Below are 24,146 nucleotides of genomic sequence, written 5' to 3' on the forward strand. Positions count from 1 at the left end.
ACTTTTTTAGTTACTTTTAAAGTTACTTTACTTTTTTAGTTACTTTTTTAGTTACTTTACTTTTAAAGTTACTTTTTTAGTTACTTTACTTTTAAAGTTATTTTACTTTTAAAGTTACTTTTTTAGTTACTTTATTTTTATTTGAAAAACTCTTATTCCGTATCCCTGTAGTGTTGATTCAGAGTAAGCACTGCATTAATTACAACACCTTGCACATTTGGAAAACCAAAACTACACATATCTTTAATTTCAACCAACATATAAACAGTACAGTACACTACCTTACAGGTTTGGCGAATAGAAGTCTGTGTTCAGTGCATAATGTGCATGGCATGGGAGAAGATACATTCATCACCAGGTTGACCACAGCTGGCCGCTTCACTCCTCTGTGTCGGAGCTGTCTGCTGCGTCGGTGTTGTGGGTCAGCATGTAGTTGTCGATGGAGGGGCAGTTGTGGATGGAGTAACGCAGACGCTCAGCGAGGATGACCTGGCTCGTGTAAGGGGGCAGGCGAAACAGGAAGAAGCAGGTCTGTGCAGTAGGGAGGCCGTTGACGGGCTGTAGGACATGATAGGGGGAAAAAGTTTAGTAGTTTGTACTATTGATATGTTTGCCCTCGTCAACAGGCTCGTTATTTCCGTTAGCGATGACCTCACCCTATCAACCTTGATGATTTGGAACTTCTACGTGATATCAGCTGGGTTGGAAGGCAACCTGGACCGGCCAGAGACGAAATGGAGGAAAAGCACTCGCTCCTCATTGGTGAACTCCTCCAGGCTACCTAATGTTCATCAGGCCTTATCCCGCCTTTCTGTCCTGCTGTAAAACTGTCACCTTACTCTCCTGATATCAAAGCCTTTTTGTACTACTGCACCTGACCTGCATATAGTTTGATTTATTTATAGGTACTGAAGTTGTAAAAGTTCCTTTTAAAAGAAAATGCCTTTTGTAAATAGTAATTACTGCAATTTAAATATTTTCCTTTATTGTTTTTATATTATGCATATAAGAACATGAAAGTGTATTTTATTACAGACGTATTGTTTTTACCTTGTTTTCATCGGTCAGTTTATGTATTGGATGCTTCTGGACTTCCGTGTGTTCAGTGAATTATGTGCAAATGCAGTAAAGAAAAGAATTTAATGATGAAACCCAATTGTGTTTTTTCAGTTTGTTCTACTGGGGTTAAAGTCGAAAAACAGTCAAAAAAGTCATTCAATCAGGAGAGACTTCATTAGAATTTCACAATAATTTATTACACATTGTACAAATGTGAATAGTGCAACGTCTTTGGCGATTGGACTCCATCCTGAAGGAAGACAATCGATGTTGATGAAGGGAGTTGCTGCGGAGTTATAAACAGCATAGTATAGGATGTTGAAAAAAGTCATGAAAAAGTCAGTGTACCATGTCGAAAAGTCATAACTTTACTTAAGTTACTTTATTTTTAAAGTTGCTTTTTTAGTTACTTTACTTTTAAAGTTACTTTTTTAGTTACTTTACTTTTTTAGTTACTTTTAAAGTTACTTTACTTTTAAAGTTACTTTTTTAGTTACTTTACTCTTAAAGTTACTTTTTTAGTTACTTTACTTTTTTAGTTACTTTACTTTTAAAGTTACTTTTTTAGTTACTTTACTTTTAAAGTTACTTTTTTAGTTACTTTACTTTTTTAGTTACTTTTAAAGTTACTTTACTTTTTTAGTTACTTTTTTAGTTACTTTACTTTTAAAGTTACTTTTTTAGTTACTTTACTTTTAAAGTTACTTTTTTAGTTACTTTACTTTTAAAGTTATTTTACTTTTAAAGTTACTTTTTTAGTTACTTTATTTTTATTTGAAAAACTTTTATTCCGTATCCCTGTAGTGTTGATTCAGAGTAAGCACTGCATTAATTACAACACCTTGCACATTTGGAAAACCAAAACTACACATATCTTTAATTTCAACCAACATATAAACAGTACAGTACACTACCTTACAGGTTTGGCGACTAGAAGTCTGTGTTCAGTGCATAATGTGCATGGCATGGGAGATGCCCTCGTCAACAGGCTCGTTATTTCCGTTAGCGATGACCTCACCCTATCAACCTTGATGATTTGGAACTTCTGCGTGATATCAGCTGGGTTGGAAGGCAACCTGGACCGACCAGAGACGAAACGGAGGAAAAGCACTCGCTCCTCATTGGTGAACTCCTCCAGGCTACCTAATGTTCATCAGGCCTTATCCCGCCTTTCTGTCCTGCTGTAAAACTGTCACCTTACTCTCCTGATATCAAAGCCTTTTTGTACTACTGCACCTGACCTGCATATAGTTTGATTTATTTATAGGTACTGAAGTTGTAAAAGTTCCTTTTAAAAGAAAATGCCTTTTGTAAATAGTAATTACTGCAATTTAAATATTTTCCTTTATTGTTTTTATATTATGCATATAAGAACATGAAAGTGTATTTTATTACAGACGTATTGTTTTTACCTTGTTTTCATCGGTCAGTTTATGTATTGGATGCTTCTGGACTTCCGTGTGTTCAGTGAATTATGTGCAAATGCAGTAAAGAAAAGAATTTAATGATGAAAAACAGTCAAAAAAGTCATTCAATCAGGAGAGACTTCATTAGAATTTCACAATCATTTATTACACATTGTACAAATGTGAATAGTGCAACGTCTTTGGCGATTGGACTCCATCCTGAAGGAAGACAATCGATGTTGATGAAGGGAGTTGCTGCGGAGTTATAAACAGCATAGTATAGGATGTCGAAAAAAGTCATGAAAAAGTCAGTGTACCATGTCGAAAAGTCATAACTTTACTTAAGTTACTTTATTTTTAAAGTTGCTTTTTTAGTTACTTTACTTTTAAAGTTACTTTTTTAGTTACTTTACTTTTTTAGTTACTTTTAAAGTTACTTTACTTTAAGTTACTTTTTTAGTTACTTTACTTTAAGTTACTTTTTTAGTTACTTTACTCTTAAAGTTACTTTTTTAGTTACTTTACTCTTAAAGTTACTTTTTTAGTTACTTTACTCTTAAAGTTACTTTTTTAGTTACTTTACTTTTAAAGTTACTTTTTTAGTTACTTTACTTTTAAAGTTACTTTTTTAGTTACTTTACTTTTAAAGTTACTTTTTTAGTTACTTTACTTTTAAAGTTACTTTTTTAGTTACTTTACTTTTAAAGTTACTTTTTTTTAGTTACTTTACTTTTAAAGTTACTTTTTTAGTTACTTTACTTTTAAAGTTACTTTTTTAGTTACTTTACTTTTAAAGTTACTTTTTTAGTTACTTTACTTTTAAAGTTACTTTTTTAGTTACTTTACTTTTAAAGTTACTTTTTTAGTTACTTTACTTTTAAAGTTACTTTACTTTTAAAGTTACTTTTTTAGTTACTTTACTTTTAAAGTTACTTTTTTAGTTACTTTACTTTTAAAGTTACTTTTTTAGTTACTTTACTTTTAAAGTTACTTTTTTAGTTACTTTACTTTTAAAGTTACTTTTTTAGTTACATTACTTTTTTAGTTACTTTTAAAGTTACTTTACTTTTAAAGTTACTTTTTTAGTTACTTTACTTTTTTAGTTACTTTTTTAGTTACTTTACTTTTAAAGTTACTTTTTTAGTTACTTTACTTTTAAAGTTACTTTTTTAGTTACTTTACTTTTAAAGTTACTTTTTTAGTTACTTTATTTTTATTTGAAAAACTCTTATTCCGTATCCCTGTAGTGTTGATTCAGAGTAAGCACTGCATTAATTACAACACCTTGCACATTTGGAAAACCAAAACTACACAGTTAGTCAAAAGCTTTACGTTTGATGGAATGGCGATGCCGTGGCATGGCGGCCATTTTAAGTGATTCGCTGTTAAACAAGCTGATGTAACTCCACTGGACTTGCTCAAATCTGTTCCAAACTTGCCATACTTGATAATAGTCATGGCCTGAGGATGTCTATGAGCAAATTTCCACTTAAAATCATAGTGCCACCTACTGACAACAGGAAGACAGCGTTATGTGACACACTGAATTGGATTTACACGATGTGGTCTATACTTGATATAGAGCAACATAATGCATGTTTGCGCGTGTTCTCTAGCGCCACATAGTGGATACAGGAACTGGTGAAATATTTGCACTACATAATTTCCAGTGTCACACAGTCCAATCATTAAAAATAAGTCTAACTTGTGGGCTCGCTGTCTGATGGTCGCAGATATTTATGGCCGCTTCTGCCGGCATCCCGCCAGTACCTCCGACGTGCGGGAGGATACGAGGGCCCGTACATCGCTGCTTGCAGCTTTAATTCTACTTAAAGCACATTTTACTGCTCACACTTCTGAACTTTCACTCAAGCCAAGCGTTGAATGCAGCTCTTTTAAAGTGTATTATTATCACTTTGTGCTAAGGAAAAGGTCAGAATACTCATTCCATCACTGCAGTACAAGGTTCAACAAGACAGCAGTGGGTAAGAAAGTGAGTAATTACACCTGAGCTCTAATATCTTCATGTATACAATGACAGCTTTTTAGAGCTTTACATACATTGGAAAGTGGAGTCTCTCCAAATAATAGAAAGCAGATATGTGACAAATACATCTCACATGCTTACCGTATGCAACGGTGTAGCCACCGTGTTCCCTTCGGCCTGAAGACTATTCAGCTACAAATCTCCACACAAATGAAACATATGAAATGTCAGAGCAGCCATGAGTACAAATATTCATACACCTTATGGTTCCCCTTTCATTACACTAGACTTCATTATTCCAACCTACCAGATTTACATCCAGATGAATGTAATTTCAAAATGAGATATAGATATATCTCTTATTGAGCTGAATAAAAGGCTGAGAGGGGGTTTTGTTAAAGAAGAGGAAAAAGAGAGACTGGGAAAGGAAATCACACATTTTAATGGAAAGTGTCAGAGAGCACGTAGATGCAAAGTAGATCACATAACGAACTTTGAGGAATAGGATTCGCTACAACGAGGCGAAGCCGATCCACGTTTTACCCGCGCCTACAATCTGACACGCGATAACTTAATGCATCAATCCAAAATTATTTTTCCTTCAGGTTGGAATTCATATGTGGGGCGAAAACAGGACTTGCCTTTCTACCTGCAGATTAAAATGACATCGATATCAGTGGCCGCGAGATTGAGTTCCCTAAAATGAAACAGGAATACAAATGCTGTCCGCACAGTGCAGTGCAACACAATTAGTTATTCTACAAGCATTGATGCTGAGGTGGATAAGGCTAATGCACCATTTTCAAAAAGGCATTTCAATATCTATACGTTATTACATGTTTACCTTCACGCGGCCTCAAAAATCCACCCCGACCCTATTGTTGGTAGAAACAGCAGTAAAATGTGAAGTCTGAAGCCAACTTTGGGGTAAGTTATGCATCACTACGTACACTGAGCTACACCTACACCAGTCACACGAGCACATTAAATCTTGTCACGGGGTTTACAGCGCTGGAATAAGTTAAAACGTCTGAAGATCACAAACTACAGCATGACTTCCTGTTTAGGGATATTGCACGAGTGTAACAATAAAAGGATTTCGGTTCAAGCCCAATTCCAGTTCTACTAGTTCTTAAACTGAGATTCAGTTTGTATTACACGACAGACGGGCTTCACTCCGAGCACCAGAAACACAAAGGAGCTGGGTTATTGCTTCTGAATTTGGATAAAGAGTGTATTTCACAGACTTAAAAGCGCCATCGACAACAAAACGTCAGAGAGGTCACACAAGACTACAGGTTCAATGCAGAGTGTATACACTATAAATTCATATTGACAGGCTGTTACTGAAGCACAGACATGAACCTCAAAGCTCACATGGTGGACGACACATTACAGCAAAACAGGGCTGAAGATGGGTCTGTGTGTTACTGACACTGAAGAAATACGAGCGCTTAATATGGCTAAAAGCAGGGACTCCTAAACCTGCAACATATTATAGGGAATACTCGATGATGATGATGTTGAACACATCCCATTCACAGACCTCATTATTGCTATGCTCTTGATACTTTGCAGTCTGACAGAAGAGACAGAAGAGAGCAACACTTTACAAATTAAATCCTACTGTAAACATGGAACAAGGCAGAGTTACAGACACATTTGACAAAGTGGAATTCTGGAGGCTGGCTGTGAATTGAAAGCAACGCAGGTAAAAGGCAAGGACTCAAATAGACATGACAGCAGTGACTGAAACATTTGAATACAACTGAATGCTGTGCAGGTAATGTGGCAGGCCCGACATTATACGTTTTGTTCCACGATAAGAATATTTCAAGTCGGACTAAAAGGATAAAAACATTTCACAGAACCTCACTTTCTCTGCTAAACTGCACCTTTAAAAAGGTAGATCACTGTAAGACACTTAATCCATGAAGTGGCAACAAACCTGCACCTCGGGTCACTTAATCCGGCCACAACATAATATATACACACACCTTCTTCATATCATATTCTACTAACTCTCCTGGCCTCGTCACGGTTCTCTCACATCTAGTCAAGTAACATCTGCAAACCGAGATTATCTACATGCAAAGAGCGACCGCTCAGCAGCAACTAAACGACAGTGATGTGAACAGCAGCCTGTGACTGTGGAGTCAAATATATACTTTTACACTTTGAAAACAAAAAGACCGATAACGAGAGAGTCAGCAATGTCACGATTCACAACGCATGCTAAATAGGTGAAAGGGTCAAATACAGGAGGGCAGCTCTTTGGCCTCACACACACTTGGGACTTTAAAATGCTGGAACCATGTCAGTCATTATTCATCATATACATTTTGAGTCTTGTGACGTACACGACGACTAAAGTGCTTCACTGTGTAAAACACTTTTAAACATGCAAGCGTGTGCGAGGCCAGAGGTTTACAGTGTTTGTGTGTACCGCCTCCTGCTTTTCCGTGTGTTTTTTGTTGTGAGCGAGCGCGTGTGTGTGTGTGTGGGTCGGTGGCATCACTTCTCCTGCAGCAGGGCGGGGATGTTGATGTTCCAGCCGATGGCCTGTCGGTCGAAGCCGCAGGTGAACAGATTGCACGACTGGTTCTCTTCATTCCACGCCGTACAACACACCATCCGCCTGTGACCCTGCACACACACACAGACACAGACGTCTAAAATGTAGGTTTTACCGACGCTGATTGATCGAACACACATCTCTGTTCCCTTCCTTACCATTCTGTTGCTGCGTGGGAGTCTGGCCAGCCTCACTCCGCTCATGTCAAACAGTCGGACTTGTCGATTGTCGTGAGGCAGAGCGATGATCCTCTGGTTGGCAGAGACGCTTATCCTGAAAGGTCAGATCAAGTTCCACTTTGACTCGAGGTCACATTTGTCTTAATACTTCCAGATAAACTCTTCACCTGCACAACCTCAGTCTCCACTGTTATTCTGCACGATGTCAGCGTTTGAGTAATCGGGTATTTTACTAGATTTAAAACATATATTAAGCACAAATTCACTTTCTAGTTAACACTGACATCAGTATGCAGAACAGCTGATGCTGGTGTCTAACTGATCATGAACCCTAAAGGTGAGGAGCAGCCTGGCCATTTGATATTGAGCATCTACCAATAACTAAAGCAATTAAGATATTGAGCTTTAAAGTTTGTTTTCTAACCCTAAAGTCCTTTAAGTAGTAGTTCTGGAGCTTGTGGTCACGTCACATGATCATACGTCAAAAGGAAGTGTGGCCTCCTCTTCGTTCGCCTACCTGTTCACAGCTGAGTCGGTGCGGATGGTCGCGATAGGCGACCTCATGTTCTTCAAATCCCACACCTTGACGGTGCGGTCGTCGCTCCCTGAAACCACGTTGTCGCCCACCGTGAACACGGCCGACGTCACCGTGCTGCGAAAAGATGGGACACACACAAAAAGAAGTCTGTTGTTACACGAAGAACGTAATACTCTCTGGTAGCAAAGGGGCTCCACTTCTTCCAACTCAGGAAAGTGAATATTATTATATTATTATTATTCATAGTGTGGTCCCCCTTCTCCCACAGACACACGTGATGAGCGTTGACGCTACTCGATCCTTTGAGGACGCGTCAGGTACAAACATCAGAAAGTGAAACACTGCGTGGTGTTTGATTTAAAGTGTGAGGTATCACCTTCCACTTCCCACTGGAAAAGAAGGATCACACTGGTGCTGCCTCCTGTCACAAAGGTGTAGCTGTCGGAGAAACCTGATGGGTTAAATAACGACTCGAACGCCTTCAAACCATCGAACGCGTTGGAGCTGTTAAGATGGCGTGAAAGATGGTTTCCGCTTTGCACTCTAATCTCTACTGTAATGCAAACTATATTTAAACTCTAAGAAGATGTTTAGTCTGGTATCATGATATTGATATAACATCGACAACGGCAGCAGGAAATCTTGATTTTTAGTTGAAGTCGGTTGTGGTAAGAGGTGCAAAAGACTTGAAACTTTATACGATAAGGAGTCAGTTTAAAACGTTAACAATACGCTACTCTTGTACTCTTTAAGTCTAACGCAGCCCAACTCAAGCCTACCAGGAGAGAACTGATCAAACCGATTAATGATGCCAAATAAACAACATCATCATATTTGGGCACGATGGAGGCGGAACCGTTCTCTGTATGCAGATAGCGTCACCCTCCTCCAACGCCCTTTACCCAGCCGGCCGTGATGCGCTGCTCCACACGGCAGCACTACGCTCAGGCCCAGCCATTCATTTAATAGACCTTTAATATTTCCAATCAATTACTGTACGTCAGTCGCTCCGGTGAGGATTTTCCTTTCTTCTTTCCTCTCTGATTCATGATTAAGATTAGCGTTGAGCAGTGTCCCTTCACACACACACACACACACACGCATTGTCAAGAGCTCCACATCTAGTTTTTCTTTCTAAAACTGGCTCACCTCTTAATTTAAATTGACACGGCATTAGGGGCTAATTAGGGGACTAAACTTTGTCCTATTAGAGGGTCGGGGCTCAAGGAAACTGCCGTATCGTTACCGGCACCTTCTGACATTGCAGGGTACAGCCCACCTGGGAATACGAGCGCTGGAGTGAGAGACGGAGGAGGGAGAGGGGGAGAGACAGGAGGTGTGCTAGGTGGGAGTGTAATCAGACAAGGTAATTGATTAAAAGCTTGATTAAGGTTAAAGGGTTTTTTAGAATGGGTGGTGAGGCGGGAGGGCATTATTCAGTGTCGCTTAATGGCATCTCTGCAGTGTGTCCGACAGCCAAGGTCAAGACCGCCCGCGATCCGAGAGTTAGGAAGGAAGAGAGAGAGCGAGAGAGAGAGAGAGAGAGAGAGAGAGAGAGAGAGAGACATTCAGAGGGGATCATGGGATCTTTCTACAGTTGAATGAATCCCTAACCATGAAGAGCAGAGCTCCCTGAGCCCCATCGAGGTGGCGCACAGGAGGTCAGATTTGTATTTAATGCCGGGAGTTTTAATACTATTCAGTTGGCTCTAAGGGTCTGACTTTATGTATGTATGAGACAATAAACTGCCGAAACATCATTTCTCTCTCATAAAAGGCCTTTTGTAGGATAAATACAGCGCTATTCTGCACAGGATGATGGGATAATTGCAGTGCTCTAAAATTCTACGGGTTTCAGAAAGTGTACTAATAAATTGACTTTGACGAATATCCAACAAGGGACAAATAGCGCATCTCATAAACACTGGTAAACAACGAAGAAAACAAAAAGAGATTGCAAACATTAGCGCTGCAGGACAGTTCTTTAAGCCACATTCCCCGCCTGCTTGTTATTTCTTCACCTATCAGATGTGAATCTGCGAGGCTTTGATCCTTATCCGCCGTCCCAGTGTGAGTGCTTTTAATGACTGATGTTTGAATTCATGAAAATCTAAAAGGAATATTACAATATACGTATTTGTAAGAAGATGAGCGTGTAAGCCGAATGACTAAAAAAGGTAAAAATGTAAATGAAACAATTCAGGTACAGACGACTAAGAGGTTTCAGAGCACGCTGTTAAGTGCTGGTGTACTCCTCCAGAGACGGGACGTCAGATCTGCATACAGACCGCGCACACACACACACACACACACACACACACACACACACACACACACACACACACACACACACACACACACACACACACACACACACACACACACACACACACACACACACACACACACACACACGCCCCCAAAAGCCGCCGATGTCGGGAGAGACAAACGTGACATGGCATTCCGTTTGCAGGGCGAGACCGCTGTCACTTCTCGTTTCGCCAGCTCACGGGCAGTTTGTCATTACTCTGCAATTACGGCGGGGTGGTGGTGGGACAGAGGGTGTGTGTGTGTGTGTGCTGCACTTTTAGCTGCCGCGGTTCACTGACAGGAAGCGTTAGCTGTTACAAAGCCAGGGAAGACCGTGGAAACAAGAGGCCGTCTCTCCCTCCAGCGCTCAAACCTCTGCTACCTATTAAAGCGCTCACACCGGCCGCTCCGCTGCTGCTTCCCTCAGACCAACGGGGAGGTTGTGCCGCTCATGTTGGAGATTATGGAAAATTAGCGAGAGAGCGATGGCAGGGAGACAGCAACCTGCTATGGTTTCTAGGCTCTGGTTAGGAAAAATACGGATTTTTGCTGGTTTAACTAAAAACTGTTTTGAAGGTGCCACCGTGGTACATTGATTAATAATGAAAATAGTCATTAGCTGCAGCCAGGAAATCATAAACATGTCCAGTGTCCAACAGCATAACTGCTCATACATTATATGAGGAGCTGTTTTTACATTATGGTTATGGCAGCATCACTGCCTTTGGAAGAAGATCAACATGATGAGACCACAGCTGCAACGATTAGTCGACGTCGTCATTTATTTAACAACTGATTAATCACGGTAGTTTATTGTATTTTCAAGCTAACGATGTCGCACATTTAATGTTCCCAAGGTGTCAAATGAGGGAATTTACTGCTTTAGAATATCTTGGAGTGGTTGGATTGACACAACACATTAGACGGCCTCATCTATGGCTGAATTATACAGCATTACGACGGCACTTATTTTCATATTCTGTAGAGCAACAGATAAATTGTAAATAATCCTTAGTTGCATCGCTAGATGTAGAATCTCTCAATGAACAATAAGCCAGTTCAGGTTAGTTACTCGTTAGTGTCACTGCAGCTATGTTTTTGTTCCGTCTTCCTAAAAACACTTGTTATCCGTTTTCTAGGCTCGACAGCAGTCTGTGGAGGTTCGCTGCTTTAAATGCATCACCGAAGGGCGAGCGAGAAAGTTCTTACTTTAAAGACCATCGATGGCCATTCACAAAGAGAAGAAGAATGGAGGCGGGGAACGGGGAGGGGGGGGGGCTGCTGTTAACTGTGAAACACTGGTGCTTAATCTCATTATTCCAATTGTCTATCGGAGAGAATTAGAGCGAGATCTGCAGGAATTATACATGTTGGGGTCGTACATAATGAGCTCTTTGTAATCCCCCCACTTGCAATCAAAAGGCTGCAAGAGAGTGCGCGCACACACACACACACACACACACACACACACACACACACACACACACACACACACACACACACACCTTCTTACGCCTTTTAAAGAGCGCTGCGCTGTCGTTGAAAGCCACAGACAAGCCTGACAGTCATCATTTTGAAACGAGCGTCTGCAATTGAGTGTTAACAGCGAGCGAAGTGCCAAATTATACAGAAGTGGCGGATTAATGCAGAAACGGACAGATAAATGAACAGGAGAGCGAGGGAGAGAGAGAGCGGTAGGAAGAGAAAGAGAAGCAAACCGCCGGAGTGGGGAGAAGTGCTCGGTAATGAATGAGAGGCAAGTGGAGGATTTGGCTTAGAGCAATCGGGTTTTGTAAATTAATGTGGCAGAGAAAAGGAAAAGGGAGGAAAAAGCTGAAAGTTCTGGAGGGATTCACAGACCAGAGAGATGTTACAGCACCACCCGGTGGGCAACAGAGAGACCGCAGCAACTCAAACTGTTGAAACTTTTCAGTTTCGATTAAAAGAGCGCGTTCATAAGAGAGACAAGACTCACTCAGTGTGGCCCTGAAAGACGTTGACAGAGTGTATGGACGGGTCTCTGAAGTCCCACAGTCTGAAGGTCGTGTCTCTGGATGAAGTGACCACCAGCCGCTGGGTGGGATGGGTACAGCAGTGGGTCAGCTCCTGGTCGTGTCCTGCAGACACATACGAGTACGCACACTGAACTCTGTGGGGTTTGTACATCTTTAAAATGAGACACACGGTCGCTACAGTAAGACAGCAACAAGAGCGCGAGAGTCAGAGGTCCACCTCGTGACGCATTTCCTTTTTAAAGTGTTGAAAAATAATGATGTTTAAAGTAGCAGAAGAGACACAATCTGCTCATTAAAATTCTCTAACCAAGTCCTGCAGCAGTCTGCTTGGACGCGAGTCAATTGTGTAGTCACATGAAGTAGAGGAAACAGTGGCTTCTTCCTGTTTAGTCTGGGAACCAAGAAAACAACTGCTCCATATAAGGAACAGGCAAACATTTCATCCGCCATTTAAGCTCAGCTACTCGTTACCTCTTCATGACCAATATATTAAAAACACACAAATTACAAAATATACGTCTGCTGTGCAATGAACAATACATAAATATGTAAAATATGAAAAAACTAAACTCCAAATGTATCTGTACCACAAGATGAAGATAAGAGACACCATATTGTGCTAAATATATATATATATATATATATATATATATATATATAAATATATATATATAAACTGTGATATCATTTGTCAGTTTACATACCAGTGAGTGCATGAACCAGTTCAGACGTCTCCACCTCGTACAGGTTGGCAGCGCGATCCCAGGAAGCGGTCACCACCTGTCGGCCTCCCACCAGCCAATCGGCTGCGATCACTACACCCTGGTGGCTCTTCATGGTTGCCGTAGCGAGCCGGACGGTGGGGACCTCGCAAGGGCCCTCGCCGTCCACCTCACCTTCTTCCCTGTCTGACGAGTCCTGGTCGTCATCACACGGAGCCTATGGGCGAAAAACACAGTAGTTCAGTCAATAAAACTGTGACAGCTAAGAGTTAGTTTTGGTGTTCACGGGACCAATTTGTGAATTAATTTAATATTCATTTAGAATATACACCTCTCAGAACTCCATTAAATTCCAGGAGGTTTCCGTAGAAGCTCAGAGAAGAGAGCAACGCAAAGCTACTCACACTGACATCTGGTGGTGGCTGGGGGGCAGGAAGCTGCACCATGTAGCGCCAGATGTGAGCCGTCTGGTCCCCAGAGGCTGTGGAAACATCAGCACACATCAGCAAAACACACCGCACACATTCAGATCTACAGGAACGAAACGGCTGGAGACGACAGCGGCAGGGAGAAGACGGTCAAACAGTCATTAAGAGAAATCTAGCTAATTCAACAAAAACCAAAAAAATGACATACCTGTGAGGGCCATCTGCTCTGTGGGGTGGAACTTGATGGAGTTGACTGTAAGGCGAGAGAACAATGGGGAGACATGTACATCTGTTACATCACTTATTACAATTAGAGAACAAGCCAAGTGCCAAATGTGGACACACTTGTTTTATTTAACAGTTACATGCGGCATATGTTTTAGATAATCCCATCATGCACATTGAAATGTCTGCACGGTTGAGGACAAATACAGGGATTTAAGATTTTTACTGATTATTACCTGATCCTGCATGGCCGGCATACCTCAGCAGACATTTCCCCGTCTCTATACTCCAAAGTAAAGCCGAGTGATCTGTGAAGGACAACATGAAACCATTGGCTCTTTAGTAGTAGTTAGGTAATGATTTGACATAGTAATGTATTTACATGGCGGGCTCCTTAAATTAGATTCAGTTCAGGTGTTAACTATGCAACACTTTTAGTTTTGACTATTTTTCCTTGTTGGAAGCCACTCTATGGCATGTAGGCTGTGCATAGAACCACGATGCAATGATTGACGTATTCAAATAGTCGGTAAAGTGACTCGGTATACCTGCGGAGGCGGTGCCCAGGACCACTGGCTGAGTTCGGGTGATGCTGAGATCCCAGATCCCGTCCCGGTGGCCCACGTACTCCTTGAGCAGCTGACACAACGCTCGAGAGCCTGCGGTGGCTTTAAAACTGGACACAATCTGAAGTGGGGAGGGAGGAGACGCGGCCATGATGGACAAATAAAGAGATGGATGAGCATTCCTCCTGGTGCTGAACCAAAGTCCAACCCATTCAGAGCAGGTTGACTTCAGAGGATCAGATCAAAAAACTGTCATAATGACGCAAGTTTACAATTAAGTGAGAAGTAATAAAAAGCAAGAGAGACATCGGTTATAAATCAGTCGAATCGTCTTTGTTTTCCATGGTAACTATGTCAGATAGAAGAAAGATTTTCCTGCATAATGATGTGTCCGCTCTAGATTTAAAACAAACAGAGAGATGGTTTACCACAGACTAATGAATGGCAATTATAGCTGCATATTAAGTGTGCAGTTATATGGCTCTGTTCATTTTGAATGCATTTCAGCATTATCATTATTAATAGTCAGCCTGCAAGCACTGTTTTCATATTAGAGAGGTTGTTTCTGGAACTGCCGAAAGGTTTATAGTTTCAAATTTCACCAAACTGTGTCATTTGAGTATGAATATTAAGACTGCTCTGTGTCAGTGTGAGGAAGATAGATCATCACTCTGCACTGTTACTGCACCTCTAAAACACACTGAGTGGTCTGGTTACACATGGCCTTTAATAAAACAACATAAAAGGGTCAATAATAGCAGTTTCAATTGTCACAGAGCGGTCACAATGTGCACGGTGCATGCAGCTGCAAGCAGACAGCTGACCACAGCAACGAGCTGACATCACTGGTAGTCATTAGATGCAGCAGCGAAGCATCTGGTCCCCTTTGTGCGAGACCGTGTTAATGTATCGTCTCATCGTGTGCGGCGTGTTTGCATTCACGTTACAGTACAATACAAATTTGTTTCCTGTCATTGAAACACAACAAACAAATGATAAACCAAGGATACAGTTAATGCACATCATTAGTTTCAAGTATGGTCAGTCTGAACAAAAATGAGTTTCCGGTCATGTTTCTTAGCCGGCTGATGGGTTAGCTGTATATTATAGAGCAGCTAGTTCTGTTAGGCTAAGTCCTCCCTTGATCCTGTGTATCCTCTTTTTGACTACCTGACACTTCAAAAATACAGTGTTCTCTTGTGAGAAACTGTGAGAAACTAGTTTGTCTTATTTTACAAATGCAGCCGTTCACCCAAACGCCTCCTGACAGGGAGCAGAGAAGAGACGAGGAGTCAAGGTCAGACTGTAGTTTAAAAACAGACAGCAGCCGTCCCCTCACAACGCCTAGTGACAAAACAAGAGCATTCAGGAAGTTACCCATGAATCTCCTCCCCACAACTCCCATGTGGCCACACTGAAGTTGCAAGGTCCACCTATATTACCACGGGAAGAGTACAAGCGCTGCATCAGCAAGAGGTTAAAAAGGAAGAAGTCAAAGGGAGATGTCACATTGTGATAAATACTTGAAATCAAGTTAACTTCAGGCCAAAAATCTTGAAATAAGCACTTCAAAAACAGCAACTTATCATGACCTCAGAGGAAGAGAAAAAGACCTTCTCCTCTCTCTCTCTTGGTAATAAAGGGGCTTTAGATTTTGTCTGTTACCATTCACCCCCACAGCTCAAACAATTACACAGATGACAGACCTTATGGGCTCTTTAGAATAATAGCTGGCGGCAGGTACCTTGCTGGTAGAGGCTTTGTAGGTCGTCTTCAGCTTCTGTGACAGTTGACTGGTGCTGTGGCTGGCTGTGTGATGAAAAGACAAAAGCACAATGACTGAAAGTCTCCACCGAGTGACAAACTCACTGGTTGGTTTCACTGCAGCACTTAACGGCCTAATAAAGTGTCAAAGCTGTTAATCACGCGCGCCGTACCGGAGGCTTGTTTCATAAAAACAAGATCGCCTGTTTAACCAGACTTACATCTGCTAACCAGGCTTATCTTCAGGAAATGATGTTCAATAAAGGAGGTTTAATATGTCTGACCTAATTTCAGGTATGCTTAATGTCTTATAATCAATCTGCCAGACTGAAACTGTTCTCCCTGAAGCGTCCTCTTTACACATTTTGACGCGATGTCCAATCTGAGGTCATATTTTTTTGTATAGTATTCCAGTCGACATGATTAAAATGAAGCTAGTTGTTGGTGCTTAAAATCGGTTGAAAACTGTTTATCCTTCTTGTATTTTTTTTATATTTTTAATACAAGAAGGATCCGTCAGCCTGCAGGTTATTAAACTGTGTCCAACTCTGTATGGAGGCTTTTCTACATTGCAACTTGAGCCACCATGGAATGAGATATCTGCTTTCACTTTAAAACCCACACAATCAATTTCAGCAATATTTTTTTCCATTTAAATTTCCAAAGACGCAGAGGCATCCGTTACCTCTATTGAGGCCTGCAACACATTGTGAAGGGAATACAGTACCTTTTGTTTTCAAAGCTCCCTTGGTGGGGTCTCCTCCCTCAATAGTCTGTCCATCTCCGGTCAGACGCTCGTTCAGAGAGTCAATTTCCCGGCGCACTGCAATGTTAGCACACGGTTAGTCAATCAGGATCAATACCGTTTAAGGTACATGTGCCCAAGAATTCTCAATGCATTTGCACCGACTCCTTCGATCCGTTACTCACGTTCAACGTTTTCAATGTAGAGATTTTCAAACTCGCGCTCAATCTGGCCAAAAAGGTCCAGAAGGTTGTTCCGTAAGGAGGGGGGCAGCTTGGAGTCCTGGACAGACCACAAAGAAACGACAACGCTCTAATAAACCTGATGGTGAGCTGACAAAAGGCCTACAAATCAGGGATCACAGTGAGCGCAGGGAGCAGGAGTCACACCTTGAATAACCTCCAGACCCGACTCCAGTGTGGTCTTCTCTTTTACATGTAATGTCACGTATACAGTATGTTGTGCAAAGACCATTTCAATATATGTTCACAAATGTTTAAACCAAACCAAGAAATGCTCCAGACCGACACAAATACACTTTTACAATAACAAACAAGTATATATATATATATATCTTGTATATGTCATATATTATCACTATTCTCAGAGAAGTTTGAGTGACTCACAAAATACACTTAAACAAATCAAAAGCAACCCAAATAAATCTCAAACACAGCCTGCATGTTTACCTGATCTAATCAACCACTAATTCAGTTTGTGTAAAAGCTCAGCTACACAACTACGTACTAACTACACAACAGAGCACTCAGACTCATTTCAACCGACTTACCTCCATGGTGAGCTCCTAGAAGAACCCAGTAACCAGGTGACCACCAGTCTAAAGCAGACGAGCATGCAAAGAGACATAAGAAGCTGCCATGAAAACAAAAGGACTCAAAAGGCTGCGTTTGACAGCTTGCCTCGAGAGCCGCTGCTTTCTCTAGCCGTCTGAAAGACGAGGAAACCAAACACTCGAGTGTCACTCTTTCTTCTGGCACGCGTTCAAAACCAACAGTTTGTCACAGTGGCGTTAACCGCCTGACCATTCTGTCTGCGCCCCATGACAACACAAGAACAAAAAAAAAGGTCAATTAGCAAACAACAAGCAGTCTTTATGAATACAAAGCTGCTTAGTTGTGGCCCTAAAACCGGCACCTTCCCCTGGCAAATAATGACAGCATTGAAAGTTGGGAGTAAATTGCATTCTTTGTGTTATATATGGGTTTACAAAGCTGTGTGTGTGTGTGTAACCTGTGCAGTGGGGGGGGGGGGGGGGGGGGGGGGGGGGTAGACTAGGTACATAAACAGAGCCAGCATGTCTTGGCAATAGACAAAAAGGCCTGGTGAAAAGACTAATCAGGCCCGGACAAGCGGCCCAAATTAAAACTTGATGAGACGACTGAGCTCTAGTTTTAGCGGCTGATAATTCAAGGACATCGTCAAGCAGAGAAAGTAAACGCTGAAGGACTTCTACGGCCAAAACTAGGGCTGGGCACTACTGAAAAAAAAAAAATAAAGCATTGCATTATTTCAGACTGAATACTTTGATCCAAAATGTGGATCATGAAAAAGGCAAAGACAATAGTTTGTCTTTCATTTAACCAGTTTGACAGTCGCTCACAAACAAATTGCGCAGCTTATCGCAGAGATGCCTCTAAAGAGGGTCATTCAACAGCAAACAGTTAACTACCAGGATGTTCTCTTCTTGATCAAACAAGCGGATTTTATTATCTCAGTAGTGAAGTAGCTTGACGGTTTGGCACAACTAGATTGCATCAGGAAATGACTGCTCATGTAAAGGCTTACAGTCCTCCCTTTCTGGGGGGAAATAAATCGATCGTAGCTCTAATTTAAAGACCCTGTTGGTTGGGAGATAGTTAATCGCTAACGTGATGGGCTTAAGTCACAGTAGATCCCTTTGTTTCAACAAGAAGCAATCAGTAACCAACATCCACAGCAGGCAGTTCAGAAAGGTTTAGAGAATGTAAAATCTAGGCGGCATTAACACCAAAGTAAACAAATGCCAAAGTAAAATCATGTAGCTCCCTAAAAAGCCCTGACTTCTCCCCCCAGGGGTAGAAACTACATCTCACAATTCCATAAAAGCAATGCTGCTCAACCGGCTGGTACTGTACTCTCAAGACTGACGGAAAAAAAAACATCCTCAACCCCCAAACAAAATAACATTCAAAAATCGAACTGATGGAAAATGACTTCCTGGTCTGTATTTTTGAGCAGATCCACCAGAGTTTTGAAGGCGATGTCTACAGATCATGTTGTTACATGTCGTATACGCTTGTATGTTTGCCAAAGTGCTGGTCTGCAGCTGTCAGCTGTGCATGTGAGAACAAGAAGAAGAAGAAAAAAAAAAGCACGGACGTCTGTGCATATCCCTCACCTGTCCCTCCAGCATGTCTCCTCTTTGGAAGCCCGGAGGCCTGTCCTCTATGCTGTTGGTGCGCCGGATAGACAAACTGTGAGCCTTGCGCTTCTGCTTGGGGTGACGGGCAGCCGAAGCCGAGCCGCTGCTGCTGCCACCCTCCACAGGCATCCCTCCTACCGCGCGGGTGGCCCTGCCCCCTGCTCACCTCTTAACCTGAGAAGCAGGTAAACAAAGGGCCAGGGCTCGCTCGTTGGCTGGTGGGTGGGTGGAATAGGTCGGTCTGTTATCACCACCTTTTCTGCGGGTAAAAAAAGGGAAGAGAAGTTCAGGTTCACAGCCATTGCAGGAACTGCTCAAAAGGGAAGGGTATCCTCCCCTGCATTGATCCAAACGACTACAAATAGATATTCAGAGTTATATTGCTTGTTGGTGCAGCGTTGGGCCGTTACCTGCTGCTCTGAAACAACATCATCCCAAAACCAATTTTTTTTAAAAATGCCAGTAATTGAATGCTGAATTGCTTTGCAGCAAAACGTATAACGTTACTTTGTAGAACCTGACGAGACATTTTGTTTAAAAGCAACATTTTTCAATACAATTCTCCTTTCAAGGTACTTCCTCTTACTGAAGAAGGCTATGGTATAAAAAAAGAAGCAGTTAGCAACCCACGAAACCTGACAGACCTACAGTCATCTTCTATACTAAATGTACATTTGCCAACAGGCTTTCTGACATTATATTCAACATATTAATGAAGTTCAGCGTCACGGACGACACGTTTGGGGAATTGTGCAGGCTTCGTGTTATCGCTATGCATCGCAGAAGCTAGCTTAGCTTTATACATGTAAAAGGAAAGACTTATTCAACGTTATACCAAATACCCGAAGTAAAATGAACAATTCTGCTATCAAGATTAATATTCGGCTTGTGACCCACGACACAATAACAAACACACTCACCTCTGTCACTGCCTCACTGACGTTAGCCAGCACGGAAGTCTAGAAACGAGATGAACTACACGCTACGAGCTAGCTGTCACCACCACATTCATTGCGACATCTAACAACAGCTAACGTCTGTGCACCAGCAGCAGCTAAACCTCAGCACGGGCTATAAGATAGCATGAGATGTAGCAATAAACCTGTCACATGTGAACATGTAGTCGACTTTTGACAGTGGACGTAATGACACGTAACACTTTGACAAATTTTGATTTTTTTTTTTTTTATCCAGATTTTGACACATCACGTATTTTATTGGCGCACCGACTTCCGTATCACGTGGGTAATGTTTGCACTCTGTGAGCCAATGGGCTGTCACGTTGTTGCCGAGGCAGCCAATGAAAACCCGTGACCTCAGAAGCAGAGGGAGTGAAGCTAGGTGGTTCGACCACAGCTCTGAAATATCGTCGTAAACAAACGCAAAATACGATAAAAGACGAGATTCACCCCCTTGAAAAAGGATAATAGTTTTGTAAGTAATTTAGCATGTTACCGCTTTTTCTGTAGGTTGTGCATGTAGCAGACAATGCTTACTTCTGTTCAGCTGTCAGAGGCCTGGTGGTGCAGTGGTCTGATGGCGTGTTGACTGTCGGTGTGAACACAGTAACACGAAGCGGATTCAGCGGGAACGGGATCTAATGTACCACTGTACGCTCTCATGTTAATGCATCAGTGCTGGATCATAATTTAATGATATATTAAACAGTAGTATCACACTCACTGCTTTGAGTAATTCATTTATAGTACATTAAGTAGGCTAATAATACAAAAGTAAAACAGCTAATTTTATTGGAAATCCATTTATGGCTTCAACAATTTGTCAATGATTGTATTTAGTCAATTAATTAATAAATCATTAAATTGACAAGTTGTATAATTGATTAGCTGCATCAAGCAAAGATCTACTTGTATGACACGTGGTAGACAGACATTTCTTTTTTATGACATCGTTGGAAGAACAGAAGCTTTTCTGAAAACCTGTGTTTTATAGATCAGTCATGAAGGTACTGCTTAGTTACAGTCATAAACTGTACAGTAAAGCACGTGTGTAAGGGTTGAATGAGTTATATAATTCAGTCTATGTATACAACCTTGAAAAACTTAAATTGTATGGGCAGAGGTATCTTCCGATCCTGACTCGCTGGACTCCTGTCCAGTTTTTACCTCCGCCCACACCGTCAGACCTTGTGATTGGTTTTCTGTGTCGGTCAGGCGATGGTGCGGGCTGTGTGGGCGGTGCTCCGGCTGGTGTCTTGCGAGGGAGCCGCTGTGCTGAAATCAAACAAACCTCGCGCTGGTGGAATTGCTGGACTACGGCACCGGTGTACCCACGAGCCCATCACTTCCGGCTACAGAGCTCTATCAAGGTAAGCTAGGGGGTCTTAATGCTTGAAGTCGTGGTTTGAGTTTAAAGAAGGCAAAGCCAGCGATAAGTCTGTTGACCTGAAGCAGAGGAATGGCGTCTGTCCGTGCTATTGATAGCCGAGCTCCAACGACTCATGTCTCTTCCAGTTAAATGTCGTTGTCTCATAAGTCATAAATACTAACGTTACTTTAAAAAAAAAGTACTTAATGTGGCCTTGCGTGTTGGTTGAATTGCACGGTTTTTAAAACAGCAACTCAAAGTCTGAGTAAATGCTCTTTAATTCAGTATGCACATTTTGTAAACTGTGAGGCCAAGTCCGAAGATAAAGGTAACTACTTTATCAAAACTATTACTCCAATAAGAATTTAGATCGTTCATTCTTGTCCTGCATTAAGACAATATACCAGCTTCTCAAAAGGAACTGTTTGCTCTTTTTGTATTTTATATTATTGTAATTGTTTATTGTTTTTATTGTAATTTACACTTTGTGTCAGACAAAACCAGCAAATTGAAGACCTCCCTTTAGGTACTAGGAACTTAAAATGGGCACATTGCTTTTTTTTAATACATTTTTATTGTATTGTTCATTGTAACGCGTTGATAAGACGGATTATTCAATAATTTAAATGTGTATAACTTGTTTAAAAACAGTAAGACATATGTCCAGTGTAGACACACCATAAAATATATTTTACTTTTGAGCGTTAGTTTGTAAAATGTACTTCCTATTTGAGTATGAAAGTTCATTTTTTTAACTTGAAAAAACACAAGTTTCTCGTTTTTCTAGTGCTTTAAACCGCGTCTCGTTATCTTCCTCAGCAGGTGGACTTTGTTTTCCATCCACTAGAATAAGCTAATAGCAGTAGAATTTTCTTTCTTCAGAATTTCCTATTAAAAGTGTCGACTCCTGTTTTGATGTGAATATGCACTAAATCATCAGCTGTTGTCCCCGCAGCGAGGCGAGACACCTACAGTCTGCAGTCAGAATGCCCGAGATATCGACAGATAACCTGGACGAGAAGCAGGTCCGGCTGCTGTCGGAGATGTGCATCGTCATCGACGAGAACGACGCAAACATCGGAGCGGACACAAAGAAAAACTGCCACCTAAACTCAAACATCGACAAAGGTACCCTTATGTCCTGTTAAACTGCACACACACACACACACATCCATCTCGCTTCCAGTGCACATTGCTTTATTTCCGCTTTGTCGTTATGGTAAATTGTGTGTTTGCTTTTCCCAGGTTTGTTACACAGAGCTTTCAGCGTGTTCATTTTCAACAGCGAGGAGAAGCTGCTCTTACAACAGAGGTCTGACGCCAAAATCACATTTCCAGGTCAGTGACAAATCCTTCCACCACCCAGTTTAACCATTATCCAAGAACAGTCCTGTGGTCCACACTACACGTAGCATAACTAGAGAACTAAACACTAACGGTAGGCACCGGCAATGTGTTTAACCATCCCGTGTCTGTGTGCACAGGCTGTTTCACAAACACGTGCTGCAGTCACCCTTTACACACAGACAGTGAGCTGGAGGAGAAGGAAGCAATCGGAGTGAGGAGAGCTGCTCAGAGGAGACTCGAAGCTGAACTGGGTATCCCCATGGAGCAGGTATACTGTGTGTGTGTGTACGTGTGTGTTGACGTCCTGGCTTCTGCATTTAATGGAAGAAGATTATTAAGGATTGTGGTGGTTCTTTCTCCTCAGGTGACACCAGATGAAATGACATACCTGACAAGGATCCACTACAAGGCCCAGTCAGACGGTGTGTGGGGAGAACACGAGATTGACTACATCCTCTTCATGCAGAAGGTTTGTGCTTCAGTGTGTGTTTGTGCAGTAGTTTGTATGCCTGCTTTATGTCCATCAGCTTTACATTATGGACAATAACATCTTTTTCTCTCTGAAGAACGTGGAGTTGAGCCCAGACCCCAATGAGATCAAAAGCCACTGCTACGTGAGCAAGGAGGAGCTGAAGGAGATGATGGAGAAGGCCAAGCGCAAAGAACTGGAGATCACGCCCTGGTTCAGCCTCATCGCAGAGACCTTCCTCTTCGAGTGGTGGGACGATCTGCAGAACCTTAAGAAGTTCATGGATCACAAAAATATCCACCGCATGTAGCCAAAAAGCCAGGATCGGGCTCTACCTTCAGTCATGTCAAAACCTGTGTGTTGTAGTAGTTCTTGCTTCACATGCAAGCATAGCCAGCTGAGCTGCTAGAAAACACCAGACGCGCTGAAATTTAAGTATCACCTGCTACTTTTCCCCCAGGAAATAGTACGCGTAGGACTGTTTACGTCCTGCTAAACAGGGCGATGTGGTTCATAGTGGATTAGTAGCTCTTGAGTTGCATTCGTCTACACAAGTTGATGCACGTAGGGCTGGTAGGGCGACTCTTAGTGTGAAGTATTTAGATCACAAATAGATTATGAATCAGTTCTGGTAAGCTGCACACTGGATTTACAGAGTGAACTGCAGTAAAGACACTTCACATCTTACTCTACTAGGAGGCAAAATGCAACCTCGTTATCGACAACTTAATGAAGAGAATAGCCTATTTTTTTATATAAAAACTTAAAAGTGCCTGAGTACAGGTCATTAGGTTGGGGTGTATAGTGTCTCCAAGTAGTGATGTCACAACAACCAATGTCACCTCTGTGTAATTATATCAGTGAACAAGCTGCTTTTGCACTCTTTTTACACAATAAAGTGTTTGATTGTGGTCGGACGGCTGTATTTACATGTGTATACAAGAACACCTTGATATCAATGTGATAATATTATGAGATCAGGTGTATACGTACTAAAGGTGTACCCATTAGGCCACTGCATTTACACTTTTCTGCAACTTCACATTGTCAAAACACAATCG

At 41.6% G+C, this 24,146-nt stretch overlaps 2 protein-coding genes across 6 annotated transcripts; one reads left to right on the forward strand and one right to left on the reverse strand.

The window, feature by feature from the left end:
* Positions 1-1,581: 1,581 nt before the first annotated feature.
* Positions 1,582-20,494, reverse strand: LOC306712194 (WD repeat-containing protein 37-like). Of its 5 annotated transcripts, none has more exons than XR_013767548.1 (15): positions 20,438-20,494; positions 18,918-19,200; positions 16,705-16,801; positions 16,502-16,597; positions 15,755-15,819; positions 13,993-14,131; positions 13,681-13,752; positions 13,428-13,472; positions 13,196-13,272; positions 12,774-13,008; positions 12,030-12,171; positions 7,724-7,858; positions 7,186-7,300; positions 4,320-7,098; positions 1,582-1,647 (listed from the first exon to the last, which is right to left on the reverse strand). XR_013767548.1 is itself a non-coding variant. In XM_079181342.1 (14 exons), the coding sequence occupies exons 2-14, from the start codon at positions 19,068-19,070 to the stop codon at positions 6,967-6,969; spliced, it is 1,503 nt and encodes a 500-aa protein (XP_079037468.1). In that variant the 5' UTR covers positions 19,071-19,200; positions 20,438-20,494; the 3' UTR covers positions 3,774-6,966. The 5 variants fall into 5 exon arrangements, 3 of the variants coding, with proteins under 3 accessions (XP_079037468.1, XP_079037470.1, XP_079037469.1); XR_013767549.1 differs by lacking the exon at positions 1,582-1,647 and adding an exon at positions 2,645-2,720 and having other exon boundaries at positions 4,594-7,098; XM_079181342.1 differs by lacking the exon at positions 1,582-1,647 and having other exon boundaries at positions 3,774-7,098.
* idi1 (isopentenyl-diphosphate delta isomerase 1) lies at positions 20,267-24,010 on the forward strand. Its single transcript, XM_079181345.1, has 7 exons — positions 20,267-20,375; positions 21,116-21,270; positions 22,225-22,397; positions 22,515-22,607; positions 22,754-22,884; positions 22,981-23,085; positions 23,183-24,010. The coding sequence occupies exons 2-7, from the start codon at positions 21,119-21,121 to the stop codon at positions 23,393-23,395; spliced, it is 867 nt and encodes a 288-aa protein (XP_079037471.1). The 5' UTR covers positions 20,267-20,375; positions 21,116-21,118; the 3' UTR covers positions 23,396-24,010.
* The last annotated feature ends 136 nt before the right edge of the window (positions 24,011-24,146 follow it).

This window comes from Pholis gunnellus, assembly GCF_910591455.1.
Source record: "Pholis gunnellus genome assembly, chromosome: 20".
Classification (NCBI taxonomy): domain Eukaryota; kingdom Metazoa; phylum Chordata; class Actinopteri; order Perciformes; family Pholidae; genus Pholis; species Pholis gunnellus.

Bases quoted from the DNA above. Each gene is read 5' to 3' on its own strand.
- idi1 (XM_079181345.1), top strand. From the start codon at position 21,119: ATGGTGCGGGCTGTGTGGGCGGTGCTCCGGCTGGTGTCTTGCGAGGGA. The intron at 22,608-22,753 runs GTCAGTGACAAA...CTGTGTGCACAG, and splicing joins CGCCAAAATCACATTTCCAG to GCTGTTTCACAAACACGTGC. The intron at 22,885-22,980 runs GTATACTGTGTG...CTTTCTCCTCAG, and splicing joins TGGGTATCCCCATGGAGCAG to GTGACACCAGATGAAATGAC.
- LOC306712194 (XM_079181342.1), bottom strand. From the start codon at position 19,070: ATGCCTGTGGAGGGTGGCAGCAGCAGCGGCTCGGCTTCGGCTGCCCGT. The intron at 14,132-15,754 runs GTACCTGCCGCC...TCCCCACTTCAG, and splicing joins ACAAAGCCTCTACCAGCAAG to ATTGTGTCCAGTTTTAAAGC. The intron at 12,172-12,773 runs GTATGTAAACTG...ATGTGTCTGCAG, and splicing joins ACTGGTTCATGCACTCACTG to GACACGACCAGGAGCTGACC.